The 15,393-nt window shown below is 42.2% G+C and overlaps 2 protein-coding genes across 5 annotated transcripts in view; both read left to right on the top strand.

Annotated features, from left to right (window-relative positions):
* The first annotated feature begins 1,477 nt into the window (after positions 1-1,477).
* On the top strand, positions 1,478-11,604 carry e2f4 (E2F transcription factor 4). Of its 2 annotated transcripts, none has more exons than XM_087842804.1 (11): positions 1,478-1,884; positions 3,532-3,641; positions 4,314-4,475; positions 8,297-8,340; positions 8,427-8,491; positions 8,575-8,742; positions 8,873-8,942; positions 9,087-9,233; positions 9,320-9,355; positions 9,557-9,601; positions 9,888-11,604. In XM_087842804.1, exons 1-11 carry the CDS (start codon positions 1,720-1,722, stop codon positions 10,001-10,003), a joined length of 1,128 nt encoding a protein of 375 aa, XP_087698930.1. In that variant the 5' UTR covers positions 1,478-1,719; the 3' UTR covers positions 10,004-11,604. The 2 variants fall into 2 exon arrangements, with proteins under 2 accessions (XP_087698930.1, XP_087698929.1); XM_087842803.1 differs by having other exon boundaries at positions 8,575-8,763.
* A 926-nt stretch (positions 11,605-12,530) lies between these two features.
* The window catches only part of elmo3 (engulfment and cell motility 3), a 25,716-nt gene continuing 22,853 nt past the window's right edge, over positions 12,531-15,393 (top strand). For all 3 annotated transcript variants that reach the window (XR_015719214.1, XM_087842795.1, XM_087842794.1), the window contains exon 1: positions 12,531-12,781. The gene's annotated coding sequence lies outside the window, so the exon portion shown is untranslated. The remainder of the gene's footprint in view (positions 12,782-15,393) is intronic.

Genomic DNA, 15,393 nt, shown 5'->3' with positions numbered 1-15,393 from the left:
CGGCTGGATGGCGTGGTTATATATCAGCTGCCAAAAAGAATCTATTATTTCTCTTAACAATGATTCCAAGAAGAATAATTATTTATATAATATTCAGTATATTAATATTTATTGAGCTATTCAGAGGTGGACTGACTGGTGTGTTTCAGATCATTGTTCCCCTGCGAATTCCAACTGCGCTTGAGCTTCATAACATGAACCGATGGGCAAACAGTTTTCCTCGGTATTTAATGTTAGGGAGAGAATTTATTGTTCCATCACTTACAGCAAGTAATTCCGGTCCCGAAGCAGCAAACAGCCTCAGACCAACAGACTACCACCACCACGCTTAATGGTGGTATGATGATCTCTTTTATGATCCAAACCTTCCAAAAAGTTCAACTTTTGTCTCATCAGTCCTTTTTTCTCTCCAAATGTGGTGAGATGACTCTTGTTTTACTTTTGATCAGCAACGGGTGGTCACCGATTAACTTAACTACGGCCTGCATTTCACCACTATTCCAAGTTTTCTCCATTTGTAGATAATGACTCTCATTAGCCAAGGGAATTAGAGAATGATTTTTTTTTATATTCATTTTATTTTATTTTATTTTATTTTATTGTGTATACAGAGGGACGTGTAAGTTTGCATAGCTTTTTTTTTACTCCTTAATAAAATATTAATCATTCAAACACTGATTTTGTTGAATTTACTACTAAGAAATCAGGAAGGGATTTAAAAAAAATTCACACGACTATAAACCTCAGCCTGGACTTTGTGTAAGATGCTTGTCTAAGTTGGTGGTAAACAAAAACATTCAAATGAACAATCTGCAGTGTACAAAACCAGCATGCCGACAAAAAAGGAGAAGTACACCACGCCTTTCCCTAATGTTTTCAACCACATGATCTTTTTTAGCAGATAAACATTTGAATTTGGTCAGCTGCCATGAAGAGTCAAATGATAAATACTAGAATATGAATCACTGATACGTGTACAAGCGCGTTTAATATATAAAAAACACAAGATTGTACATTTAATATGCAGACTAAAAATATGTCGAATGAATCCAGTGAGCGCTGTGTGCAGTCTGTGGCGCAACTTATACTATTTATTTATATAACATATATGAAGATATTTGTGTGTGTGTAGTTTTAAAGGACTTCTTAATTCTAAATACTCTATACTCTACTATCCCGTGCGCACGCAAGCTAGCGTAGGCGTGTACGTGCTTTGACGCGTGCGTGTGTTTTCTTCAAGTTTGAGTCAGTAAGGGTGCGTCTGAAACTAGCACTACTACATTAATCCGGAAAAACTCAGTGTTGTAGCTGTAAACGAAAATAACAGCGAAAAGAATTTGCAAAATAACCTTTAATTACGAACAATAGAACGGCGCACTAGAAACAATGTAATAACTTTACAAGTCTTGGCGCTGTCGCTTTATTCCACGCTCTTTGACGATGGAGTTTTCGCAGACACTCCCTTGAATGATTGAACCGTCCCGTCATACCTCGCGTGGCCAACGGCTCTCCGCCGACTGTTCGCTCATTGAATTACCGTGTTCAGCCTGTTCGGCTTGATTTGCGGCAATAAATTGGAGAAACGCGGGTTACACCAGCACATTTGAACGCCGTCGCGCTATCCCGACCTTCTGCTTATCTGACTGGGCGTGCTTTCCTGGGCTCGCTGGCTGGATTTGGTCGGGGAGGCAGGGGGAAGTACGGAGCTGGTCCCGAGTGATGATGGAGCTGGAGTCGGCCAGTAACAGAGGCGACCTGGTAGCTGTGGGAGACTCGCTGCAGCCGCAGACCCCGAGCAGGCACGAAAAGAGCCTGGGGCTGCTCACGACCAAGTTTGTGACTTTACTACAGGAGGCGAAGGACGGGGTGCTGGACCTAAAAGCTGTGAGCATGCAACCCGGGGTCTTTGTTGTTAGCTAGCACATGTCATTTGGAGCCTGCCCGCTGTCGTTACACTTTCGCTAGCTTGTTAGCCTAGCCTAGCTATGACAGGCTAATTCGAACGGTTTTCTTTCGTGGCACTGCAGTTTCAATATACCCGGGTTACTTTCAAACGCAACTTAAATGTTGATCTCAAGTTTTTAGCTAGAGAACTGAGCAAAGACAACAAGTGAACTTTGAGAACACCGGTCAACTTTTCAGACTCTGCCCCCTGCAGATTCAAAGTTTAAAAAGTGGGTCAGCTTTTGTCGCTTTCTTTTGACTCGACCCTGCTGCATCTTCACACATGAACAAATTTTCTCTGATTGATAACGTCTTTGTCACTTAACGACATGCATTCACTGTGTTAGTTTCCCCGCAGCTACTCGGAGAGCATGTGTCCTAAAGGACAGTGCATTCAGTCACCATCCTTGTTATAAGCGCTTCTGATATTACATAATGAGCTGCTTTTAGATTAACTTGAAGTAACTGGGTACTTGATAATTGTGCTCTTCTATACTTATAAATAGAACTACAGTCTGAAAAGTCAAATATTGTGCTATTTATACTATTTGGCTTCAAAGTCGTAAAGTTTAAAACGTGTTTTTAAAGTGAAAACCAGACTTTACCGAACTTCTCAGCTTGTGTTATAAATAGAAGTCTTTCACCAAACTGCCATTCATGTTTTCTTCAACAAACCAGTGAACCAGAAGGCAGCCTGACCAGCCAAGCATTACTTGGACTGTATCACAGTGGCTGCTGGGTCTTAGCAGATAGATTGGCTTCATAGCTTTTGACACTCGTAGCTGCACTGTGCAATGCTGATAAAGTGCCAACCCCCCCTTTCCCCTCCCTGTCTCCTCAACTTTAGTGTTCACCAGTTTATTAGAATAGAATAAAATAGTCCTTTTATTGTCATTGTACATTTACAACAAAATTATGTATATATTAGTAAAGACATCAGGAATAAATGGCAAACAGAAGAGATGTATACAGTCTATATAAAACAATAGAAAGGCACACAATGGAGAGCAAAGTGCTTGGAGGTAGTGCAAAAATGCTATGATAATAAAAACAAATTTACTGAGTCATTCTGTAGTTATACTCTGTAACTTTCACACAATATTTTCATTTTTCCAGGGATCCTGTTATTGAGATATGGAGCCATTACGAAAAAAACTGACAGAAATTAATTTGGTGCCAAAAAACAATTTTCTCCCCTGATTTTTAGGCTGAAAATAAATAAATAAAATAATTGAAAGGCCATTTGCGTGCTGCAGGGTGAAGCATTTTATGTTGGGAATGTATATGAATTTATGTTATGTGAATTTTCAAATAGAGCTGTCATTAAGGAGCTTCCATGAGTCCACTTTAGCCACAGGCCCTGATGATAACGCGTGGGCTTACAGTATCAGCACTTGCCATATGGTTAATGTTAGCATGTTGCACATCAGATGATTTGGGCTAGAAAGGAAGGAAGTTAAAATTATGCCACCATTTTTGGTGTGACTTTAACAGTTTTTTGTTGCAGGGCACCTGTTGGCCTAGATACCACAGACGACACATAAATGCTGTCGTCTGTATTTTAAATGAATTTTTCTTGTCTTTCAGGCGGCAGACACCTTGGCTGTGCGTCAGAAACGGCGTATCTATGACATCACTAACGTGCTGGAAGGTATTGGACTGATAGAGAAGAAGTCCAAGAATAGTATTCAATGGAAGTAAGTCCACATTTCATTTTGTTCTTCAAGTGATATACAGGGCTTTCATGACAGAAGGATGATGTGCTTAGGTAATGATGGTATAAGCTATTTGAAACCATGTTTTGCAAGAACTTGCATCACTCCCAAACCTTCCACTCTGCACACGAGGCATGTGCTACACATGCAGAGAGAGGCGGGGCAGTAGGTGAGAACCTGAGGACTGTGGTGCCTGTTGGTGTTATTCTTTGCATGTTTGCGTTTCATGGAAGACGCTCTCATGGCTTTAGCTTAGTGGTAACAGCACAGAAATGACTAATGAACTGAAAAGTGCACATTCACGCTTTCAGTTTGCATAACTCATGAGGACTGAGACCATATGCACTATAAATGCCACCGGCTGAATAATAGAAAGACCCCGTCTACCGTAGCTGCAACTTCTAGGATAGCCCCACATATGTAAGCTGATAATATACATCAACATTTCATTTTACTCAGGAGAGAAAAGAATATCAAAGCTTTAATTACCCATAAGTAAACTTTCTGAAATTTTCAAATCTTTCAGGTTCGGGCAAATGAATGTGAATCTGAGAGTCCAAAAACAGATGATCAGTGGGCGAGAGTTTTGTGTGTGCATGAAGGCGTCTTTATCTCCTCTCTGTACATAAACATGCTATTACCGTTGTGTTTTAGGGGTGTTGGTCCAGGGTGCAACACCAGAGAGATAGCCGATAAGCTGATTGATCTGAAGGCGGAGCTCGATGACCTGGCCCTCCGGGAACACGAGCTGGACCAGCAGAGAGTCTGGGTCCAGCAAAGCATCAAGAACGTGACAGATGACTCCAACAACAGCCCATATCCTTCACTGCACAGTCTGTGGGTTCTAGTCTGTCCTGTGGTCAGGGTTGCTTTAACACGATGGCTTTATTGCTCTTGAAGCTGCTTGTTAGATTGTACATTCATTTTGTGTTTTCTGGTATTTCATTAGAGCAGTGTCAGATCTAGTGCACACCTGTGTGAGAGAACGACTGGGTACTGCAAGGCAGGTTTATTTTTATAGCACAATTCAACAACGAGGTGCTTTACAGAGACATTGAAAACAAAAACAGTAAAAAGCAGGATTTAAAATTGATTAAAAAACAGTAAAATGTAGGTTTTGAAATTTAAGCTTAAAGGTGTGGATTTGGTGCTTTATTCAAATGCAGCTGAGAACAGGTGAGTCTTCAACCTGGTTTTAAATAAACTGAGTGTTTCAGCTGATCTGAGGCTTTCTGGGAGTTTGTTCCAGATATAAGGAGCATAAAAGCTGAATGCGGCTTCTCCATGTCTGGTTCTGACTCTGGGAACTTATAAAAGACCGGATCCAGATGACCTGAGGGATCTGGAAGGTTCATACTGGGTCAGGAGGTCACTGATGTATTTTGGTCCTAAACCATTCAGAGCTTTATAGACCAGCATCAGAACTTTAAAGTCTATCCTCTGACGGACAGGCAGCCAGTGTAAAGACCTCAGAGCTGGACTGATGTGGTCCACTTGTTTGGTCTTAGTGAGGACTCGAGCAGCAGAGCTCTGAATGAGCTGTAGATGTCTGACTGATTTTTTAGGTAGACCTGTAAAGATGCTGTTACAGTAATCAAGCCTGCTAAAGATGAATGCATGGACTAGTTTTTCCAGGTCCTGTTGAGACATCAGATCTTTTATCCTTGAAATATTCTTGAGGTGATAATAAGCTGACTTTGTTATTGTCTTAATGTGTTTTTCTAAGTTTAGGTCTGCATCCATCACTACACCCACATTCCTCTCCTGGTTTGTGGTTTTTAGGTGTATAGATTGAACTTCTCTGGTGACCTGTAATCGTTTTTCTTTGGCTCCAAACACTATTACCTCAGTTTGTTTTTGTTTAGCTGGAGAAAATTGTGGCACAACCAGTCATTAATTTCCTCAATGCATTTACCAAGAGCCTGTACAGGGCCTCGGTCTCCTGGTGACATTGTGATATATATTTGTGTGTCATCTGCATAGCTGTGATAGTTTATTTTGTTGTTCTTTATAATCTGCAGGTTCATAAATGTTACTCTGAGCAATGCCAAAGATCTGACTTGATCCAGCTGTGGGTGTTGGCATAGTTTGGTTTTTCTTTATTTTTATTTACATTGTAGATTCTGACTGAAAGCATCAAAACTATGAATGAACACTGGAATTAAGTACTAAAGGAAAAAAGTGTGAACTAACTCAGAACATGTTTTATATTTTAGACCCTTCCTAACAGCCGCTTTGCTTTGATTCCTGCTTTGCTCACTCTTGGCTTTCTCTCCATGAGCTTCATGAGGTCGTCTCCTGAAGGAGTTCACAGAGATGCTGAGCACTTGTTGGCCCTTTGCCTTCACTCTGCGCTCCATCTCATCCCAAACCATCTCCACTGGGTTTAGGTGACTGTGGAGGCCAGGCCATCTGACACATCACGCCATCTCTCTCCTTCTTAGTCACACAGCCCAGACACAGCCTGCAGGTGTGTTTGGGGTCATTGTACTGTTAAAAATAAATGATGGGATGTTGCTGCAGGATGCTGTGGTAGCCATGCTGGTTCAGTGTGCCTTCAGTTTTGAATAAATCCCCAACAGTCTCACCAGCAAAGCCCCCCCACACCATCACACCTCCTCCATGCTTCACCTTTGCACAAAAACACAGCAGGTGGAACCAAAGATCTTAAATTTGGACTCATCAGACCAAACCACAGATGGTCTGATGTCCACTCCTTGGCCCAAACAAATCTCTTCTTGTTGCTTTTCCTTAGTCGTGGTTTCTCAGCAGCTGTTTGACCATAAAGGCCTGATTCACACAGTCTGCTCTGAACATGTAGAGATGTGTCTGCTACTGGAGCTCTGTGGCATCTATCTGGGCTCTGATCTGAGCTGCTCTTCATGATTTCTGAGGCTGGTGACTCGGATGAACGTATCCTCAGCAGCAGATGTGACTCTTGGTCTTCCTTTCCTGGGGCGTCCTCATGTCAGCCAGTTTGATCGTAGTGCTTGATGGTTTTGGGGGACACATCCAGAGTTTTAGTGTTTCCTGGACTGACTGACCTTCAGTTCTTAAAGTAATGATGGGCTGTTGTTTCTCTTTACTTAGCTGATTGGCTCTTGTCATAATATGAATCCTAACAGGGCTGTCAGCTGTGCACAACACACCTGATGGTCCCAACCCCATTAAGAAGGCAACAAATTCCACAAATGATCCCTGACAGGCCACACCTGTGGCGTGAAACCATCTCAGGGGACGACATCGTGAAGCTCGTTGAGAGAAGGCCGAGTGTTTGCAGCGCTGTCAACAAAGCAAAGGGCGGCTACTTACAAGAATCTAAAATATACGACACATTTAGAGTTATTTATCAGCTTTTTCTTTGCTACATAATTCCATAAATCTTGCTTCATATATTTGATGTCTTCAGTATTTATATAAAATAATAATAATAATAATAATACATTTTATTTGAGGGCGCCTTTCAGAAACCCAAGGTCACCTTACAAGAAACACAATTAATAAAAGGAACAGTAGTCATAAAATACATAAAATAAGTTAAAATTACAAAACAGAGCGTGACAACAGATAAAATCAGCATTAAAGTGAATAAACCAGTTTAAACAGGTGTGTTTTGAGCTGTGTCTTAAATACGGAAAGGGTGTCAATATTTCTTAGTGCAGGAGGAAGAGAGCTGCAGAGCCGAGCGACTGAAAGCTCTGCTCCCCACAGTGATGATCTGAGAGGGAAACAGTGGTGATATGGAGCAGGTCACACAGATATGAAGGAGCAGATTTATGGATACATTTGAACGTGAGAAGTAAGATTTTAAAGTTTATCCTGGTTTCTATGGGCAACCAGTGAAGCTGCTGAAGAACTGGGGTGATATGAGCACTTAACGGAGTAGAGTTATGATCCGAGCTGCAGAGTTTTGAAGAAGTTGGAGTTTATGAAGGGAGCTTTTTAGGGAGATCAAATAGGAGGGAATTGGACAAGGACGGCAGCAGCATGGGGAGGAAGGGGCGGAGTCGGTTAATATTAAGTAAATGGAAATAAGCAGACCGGGTTATGAAATTAATGTGAGACTGGAATGAGAGAGTATTATCAAGTATGACACCCAAACTCTTAACCTGAGGGGAGGGAGGGTGGGAGAACTTTCAATGTTAATGGAAAAGCTGTGGGATTTGGTTAAGATAGATGGTGTCCCAACAAGTAAAACTTCAGTTTTATTACTGTTGAGTTTGAGGAAATTGGAGGATGTAGGAAGTAGTAAAAATAAAGAAAACCATGAAATGAACAGGCGTGTCCAAACCTTTGACTGGTAGGTTGGACTACAGTCGCTGCAGCATAATGAAAGACAACCATGACCCTGTATATTAGTGTTCAAAGGTCTTCAGAGAGTATGAATTACAGGGGAAGCATTTCTTCCGTGGTCCAAGAAGGAGACTTTTAATGTCTCCTAATGATGTCACAAGGTCCTTCTGAGGGTGTCTAATAAATATGCAGTTTAGTTACAGATGTAAGGTTTTTTCTTTCAAGCTTAAACTTGAACTCTTTCAAATCCTCATTAAATGTCTCAGTCATTGTTAGTGTTTGTGTTGACAACACTTGAGTTTGTGTGCCAGATGTGGTTGCTGCTGCACTTAACACATTCATACTATGGCCTATGTAAAACACGAAGATCTCTGCGGAGCATTTAAAGGTAATAGTTTCACACGCTTGAATTTGCAGGCATTTCGCTCTTTCACTCAAAAGCAACTTTTCTCACTCCCTGCCCTCCCTCCACAGGTGACACTCTCCTCGCCATCCGTGCTCCAATAGGCACGCAGCTAGAGGTGCCCATACCAGAATCTGTAAGTGACGTCTGTAGTGGTTTTTCTTCTGTGCTCTCGGGGCCGGTTCTTTCGCTCATGTCTCCGACTGTGCATGTGTGCAGGTTCTCAACGGCCAGCGAAAATACCAGATCCGTCTTAAAAGTACATCTGGTCCCATTGAAGTTTTATTGGTCAATAAAGACCCCTCCAGTGCCTCCCCCGTTGTTTTGCCCGTTCCTCCTCCAGATGACGTCCTGCAGAACCTCCCAGCTCCAACACCTACCTCCCAGGTGCCCACTGCCACCACACAGGTCCACACAGATATCACTTTCTCTTTGTTTAGCGAGTCTGAAGTGCCAATAACAAGAACAGTGATCTTATACTGGAGTACTGGACCACCTTTGTTTGTTTCCTCTTCAGGTCCCTAAAACAGCTGTTGCTCCTCCCACAAAAACAGCTCCTATCACATCGGCCATCCAGACAGCAACGGGTAAGGAGAGTAGAGTAATCTTTTAATTGTCCCACACGGGGAAAATTGGTTGTAACAAATAGCGCCTTTTCTCTCAACAGCCACACTGTTTCCTACATTATATCCAACTATGTTTTTGTTGTGTGATTCTTGCCTTTATTTCAGAGGTGACGGCCACCGCAGCGCTCAGCCCAACAACCGAAACGCCCGCTGCAGTTACTCAGCAGCTGCAGTCGTCCGCCTCTCTGGACGGCCCCGCGGCGTCTTCTGCCTCTGCAGGATTCGAACCAATGAAGTCGGGTCCATCTGAGTGTGAGTGTTGACCCCGTTCTGCCATTTTGGTGCAATAAAGGTTTGGTTACAGTCGACTGCAACACCGTTTTGTCTTTTCTCTGCAGTGCTGGACTTCTCTGAAATGTTTGACCCAACAAAAGGTAAACTTCTCCTCAGCTTAGCTACATTATTCGTTGCTGCACATTGAAAGCGTGCATTGGAAATATTTCCCAGATCGTGACGTTCTGGCTTCTTGCAGAAGTTGACGTTTCCTTAGGAAAGTTTCTGCTGATGCTTGTCTTCATTCTCCTGCAGACTTGGTGCTTTAAAAATGTCTCTTGATGTTATTGTTCCTCTGACAGAGATCATGAGTGGTGACCTGCTAGAGGACTTGATGTCATCAGAAGGTATGTTTGCTCACAGACGAGCTGGAATATTTGTATTTTTCAGGTATTCCCAGAAAGATTCCAAAGTGGAGCGTTTGTGCAGGAAAATCGTAGCCAGAACGTGCTTGGGCTCATTTGGATGAAAGAACCAGTTGAGCTCGACTGTTGAGATGACTCTACAAATATCTGCGTTCTGTTTGGAATTAAATGTCGACTCTGTTGGAGAAGAAGGAAATTATGCCACGCTGTAAGGTGCCTGATCTTAGTTCTCTATAACAGGTCTCATGTATTTCTCTTTCACCCCCAGTGTTCTCTCCTCTCCTCCGCCTGTCACCTCCACCCAGCGACCACGACTACATATACAACCTGGACGAGACAGAAGGTCTGTGTGACCTGTTTGACGTCCCCATTCTCAACCTCTGACCTCCGAGGTTGTCGTCAGAGCAGGAAACAGTTGGCCCAAATATAATCTACCCTCATTTTATCCGAGTTTTGCCCCTCCCTCTCTGTGGCGGTGGAGGCGGGAGGAGGTGCAGGAAAGCCATCCCCATCTGAGGAGCATTTAAGGCACCTCTGCACTGACACGATGAGCTGCAGCTGAGCTCTGATAGCAGCTCCGTGTGCCGCCTCCTGAAGAAACACGAGAACAAAACATTTTACTTACCGATTTTCCAGGAAAAAAGAGTCGTAATTATATTTTTGGGGGATTTTTATGTATCATAAGGGGTTACGTTTGTGTATCGGCTTCCCGCGTGCTTGTGAGCAAGCGTGCGTGGGCACACTTGATGCGAGTGTGCTTGTGTGTCTGTGAGTGTGTTTTTGTATAGACCGATCTCTTAAGTCAGAAGTCTCCGGGATTTAAGAGAAACCCTTTTACTATCAGGTTAAAAGTCATGCATGACTTCACTGAGTCCAAACAGAGCTGGTTAAAATGCACTGTCCTCATGTACATAGAGAATATATATTTTGTATTACCAGCGCATTAAAACTTCACAGAGAAATCATTTGCAGGTAAACCAAGTCAGTTAATCACACCACGTAATCTTATATGAGCTGCTTTCTTTAGAATAATGGGACGTTTCCAAATCTTTCAGGGCTCGAGTGGTTTTTGTACCAGTTTCATGATCTTAATGCAAAACTAAGCCTATTTAAATTTGTGATACGAGGAATCATGGACCAAAAAACGTCATTTAATTAAAATGTAAAACTTGGTGCTTGCTAAAATCAAAACTCTTCTGTAAACTTCAAGCTGGTACTAGAGCTTCGAAACTTGCAATTTTCTCCTTTTTTAAGAAAATCCGGCTCACTTTAGTCATTAACTCGTGTTTGTCAGAGGACAAACTCCCCTCTGCTTCCAAAACGACTTCTCTTTCACTCATAATGTATGTATATGAATGCCATCGTTTGTATGCAAAAGGCATTTTTGATGTACTTTTTATTGCTGCAGTGAAATGTGTATTTCTTGAATTATCCTTTTTTTTTAAGTGTATATGTGGCACAGATCCTTTTTCTGTAGTTTTAATGGTTTTTGTTGTAAGCAGAAAATCTGCCCGTCACTCTAAATCACACCTGAGTTTATTCTCTCTGTCAAAGGACACACAAGTGCTTTCATTGTGTAACATCCTGTTTTACCCTGGAAGACGTGTATGTTTGTACAGTATGTACTGTGTATATCCCCCTCTACTGCTTGTATAGAATAGCATTTATTTTTTATACCAGCTAGATATATTATTACAGGATTCTCGCCACCGATTCGGAGCTACTCAAGAAATTTATCGACAAAACCTGCTTCAGCAAAGCGTCCTTTCCCGTCGTTGCACTTTTGACGTCACTGTGGACAGACTGGTTGCTACTCATCCTCTCCTCAGTCGATATCCAGTGTTTGTGTTTTGGACAGTGTCGTGAGCTGCCGGGGTTCAGCAGTAGTCGCTGAACAAATTGTATCCGTGTAAGACTTGAGTATGCAGTCAGTTTTTAACAGGATCACGATTGCTAAGCTGTAGTTGCATCAAATGGAACACAATAAACACTTAAATATTATTTTGAGTGGCTTGTTACTTACTGCTCGTTTCTTACAGTTCACACTTGATTTCATTCCAACTGTAACCTGATTATGAGGAACTGTTGAAGGATAAAAGTAATGGGATTCTGGGATTAGACCTTAAACTCTACTGGTCAACACATAGAGGACCATCTGTATAGAGTATCCTTCTATTATATATCGCCCATATGGCCTTTAAAGCTTCTGCACATTGTGATGAAAGTAGAGAAACTGTGAGTCATGGTAGCCGTTTGATAAACATTACATCCCATTTTAGGAGCTTCCTGTTGGCTCTCCCGGTTATCTTCCTCCTCGCATTTCGTGTCAATTTTACTGTCATCTGTAAACAAAGGCAAATCTGTGGGAAAAATATTTCGCATATAAGGGGAACATGATCAGCAATATCTTGATAGCACTTTAGCAGGACAGGAAGAGGTCTTTCTGCTTCCTTTTTTTCTGACATTATCCTGATACAAACAGAAGTCTTTCTGCTGGACTGTGAGGCGACAGCAGGGGGCGGCTGTAACCAGCTGTACGCCACCGGAACTTTGAATTCAATTTTATGTGCTAGTGAAGAAATGTGAAAGAAAATATGATAGAAGTCACCATAAGCAGCAACGACACATCCGGTATGTATGTCGTTTTAGTTTCAAAGCAAAAGCACTGTATCGCTCGAAAGAAAAAAACGTGACGGTCAAAGGTTTCCTGCATGAACAATAAAGTAGCAAAATATAAAATAATATATGGCGTTGGTTATTGTTCCCATTTAAATTTTTCTCTTCCTTATCTCTAGTTTTATTTTCAATTTAAACGTTCAATTAATGTGAAACGCGGGAGGTGTTTTATTGTGAAAATCCAAATCGGAAACTGGTTTGTTAATCAGAGACGATTGACTCCCAAAAAAAAAAAACCCCAGAAAAAACGCTCGACCAAGAGTCTCCAGCCGACCCGGAACTTTTAGGTCAACTTATCATAGTTAAAACTTTTTGCAGAGACGCTGGTACAGATTTAGTCAGCGGTCGGATGTGTTTATAGGGGACACACCTCCGCGGACCGACTCGGTTCCTCCTGAAGAGTAAAAAAGGAGCTGCAAATGTTTCTCGGTCCGACTGCGGCGGTTCCTGCAGGATAGTAGCTCTTGACTCGTCTTCTCATACCAGGTAGGATTCAGGGAAAAAGAAAGCTGTGCTCACATTTCTTTCACAATTATTGTGTTGACTGTTTCCAACTCGCTCATATCAGATTAGGTTCACTTTTAACTTATTTTTTAACTACTTTTAACTAAAACATTGTTTGGCTGCTAACTTAATGCAGCAACACATGACTTTACTTAACTGACATGTGCTATATGTAAAGCACAATTGTCTTATTCTTAATTATTATAAGAAAAACTCCGAATATAAGTGTTTCTGTTTTTTATTTTTATTTAAAAAGGCAGCTTCCAGTTTTCTCTACCATATAAATCCCTTTTCTTGGAAACCTGTAGCATTTGAGATTTACCGAGTGTATGTGCGACTCTGTCAGGTCAGGAATTCCAGGCAGCTGAGCTCTTCCCTCCCTACATACACACTTCCACAGTGGGGGGTCTGCCAGTCCAGGGGGTCTCAGACACACACACACACACACACACACACACACACACAGGATCTGCAGGCTAACAAAAGCTCTGAGCCTGCTTGTGGTTTTAAGCCTAACGAAGCAAACCGCTCACTGAATATAGACGGTGACAGCTGAATGTGGCTCTAATCTGTCTGACATCATCTCCTTTAAATGCATTTATGTTTTTAATGGTCTGCGCAGTTCAAACTCCGCACACCTATTCCAGCTGCACAGTGAGCGAGTGCGCACAGAGATGTGCTCTCTCTCGGCTATTGTAGCAGCTGGAACTTCCCATATTATAACGACCTGTTTGTTGTTACATTTCTAACAACTTCCGTTCAGAAAAGCAGAAAATTGTATCTGATTAACCGCAGCAAGGCTGATTTTTCTTCTTCTTCTTTGATTTACACATAAATGGGTTTGAGTAGCCTGTAAAATGAACCATGTCTTGTCTTTGGCTGTCAGATGGAAGCAGCTATTATCCACATGTATTACACCGCTGAGGCTTTTTTGTGTCTTTTAAAGATTGGCTAATCTCTTATTTGACCAGTTGTTCAGCTTATTAAAGGATTTTTGTTAACTGGGATCATTACATGTAGAGTACTAAAGTTAAACCTCAACTTCTCTTCTGTTTTAAGCCAGACAGTGGGTGTGGTTTCAGCTTCCACTCGGTTAATTCTGGGGGGCATCACAGACAGGCACAGACAGGTACAGACTGAGGCAAGCACGCACTGGTGGTTAACCTCTGCTGGAGCCTCACATGAAAGCTTCCCTCTTTTCCTGAGTAAATGAAGCAGCTTACACAGTTTTGCTGATCAGCAGCTTTTTAACTTTCGATACAACCAAGTTGGGTTTAGTTAAAAATGCAAAAAAACATCTTTTAGTTCATCTTTCCTTGTCTGGGGAGGTTAGTTCCCCTAAAGAAATGGTAACTTCTATTAATGAGAGGTTTTAATTTATTCTAATTTGTGTTTCTGCCATCGTGTCGTGTTCCTGACCATTAATACGTTAAATGTAAAGCTGTATAAAATCAATTCAGACACTTTAAAACCACTTTGTAGGAAATGCTTAAAGGATTAGCTTAAGTTGATTCTTCTTGGATGACAGGAATGCAGGCTGATCTCCGTCCTGGACAGGCCACGGTGAGCGAGTAAGCTCGGAGCTCTAGTCTGCTCAGATTAGATCAATATTCAAGCTTCTGATCGAGATGAACTGTGATGTTCTATTCCTGTTGCCAGGCCACATTTGTCTACAACCTCACTTCCTGCTTTCTGATAGATCGTATAGTTTGCTTATAGATGTGACAGCAGTGTTGCAAAGCTGTGAGCTTTGAATGCTCTGGTCTACAGATTATTCTTGTACAGAGTCACAGTGTCAGATAATGTTGTCGTAGTGCTGGGTTGAAGCCCCTTGTGCCTTCAGAGTCCCAAATAACCCTCACAGTCACCAGATCTCATCCAAGCACAGCGTCGTGGGGATGTGGTTGAAGGTGACTCTCACATCATGGATCTGCAGCTACTTTGTCAACGTGGACCAAAACCTCAGGATGTTTCCAGCTCCTCCATGAATCTTTGCAGTGCTCTGAACTCACTGTCATGTTCAAGAAAGCAGCTTGCAATGATTTGACACATGACACAATGTCCTGCTGCGAGCAATCATCAGAGGACCTGCACACTGTGGTCATAAATAGCCGGACGTGGTCTGCTACAGTACTCGCTGTGGCGTTTAGACGATGGTACCGAGAGCCCCAAAGTGTGCTAAGAAAATATCCCCGACATCGAGACTCATCAGACCGTGCAGCATTTTTCCAATCTGCTGTCGTCAAGCTTTGGTGAGCCCGTGTGAGCTGCAGCCTCAGTTTCCTGTTCTCAGCTGACAGGAGCGCCACGTGCTGTGGTCATCTGCTTCAAGGTCCGATGTGTTGTGCAAACTCTCTTCTGCTTACCTTGATTGTGACGTGGTTATTTGAGTTACTGTTCAGCTGGAAGCATTGGCCATTATCGCTGACCTCTGGCATCAACCATGCATTTCCTCCCAGAGAACTTCTGCTCTTTGTCTCTTTGTTTTTAGACGCTTGAGCAGAAAACGTTTTAAAAACTGGCTGATTTGAGAGAAAGTGACCCAATTATATTTGATGACGTAAATAACGCCAAGCAGGTCGCGTGTTTACTGT

This window comes from Neolamprologus brichardi, chromosome 7 (assembly GCF_056152115.1).
Source record: "Neolamprologus brichardi isolate AB-2024 chromosome 7, ASM5615211v1, whole genome shotgun sequence".
NCBI classification, from domain to species: Eukaryota; Metazoa; Chordata; class Actinopteri; order Cichliformes; family Cichlidae; genus Neolamprologus; species Neolamprologus brichardi.
This window is presented reverse-complemented; position numbering and strand designations above follow the sequence as displayed.

What these genes read in the sequence shown, in the direction of transcription:
- e2f4 (XM_087842803.1), top strand. Translation starts at nt 1,720, where the DNA reads ATGATGGAGCTGGAGTCGGCCAGTAACAGAGGCGACCTGGTAGCTGTG. An exon ending in GGCCATCCAGACAGCAACGG is followed by an intron (nt 8,943 to 9,086) that starts GTAAGGAGAGTA and finishes CCTTTATTTCAG; the next exon opens with AGGTGACGGCCACCGCAGCG. An exon ending in GGACTTGATGTCATCAGAAG is followed by an intron (nt 9,602 to 9,887) that starts GTATGTTTGCTC and finishes TTTCACCCCCAG; the next exon opens with TGTTCTCTCCTCTCCTCCGC.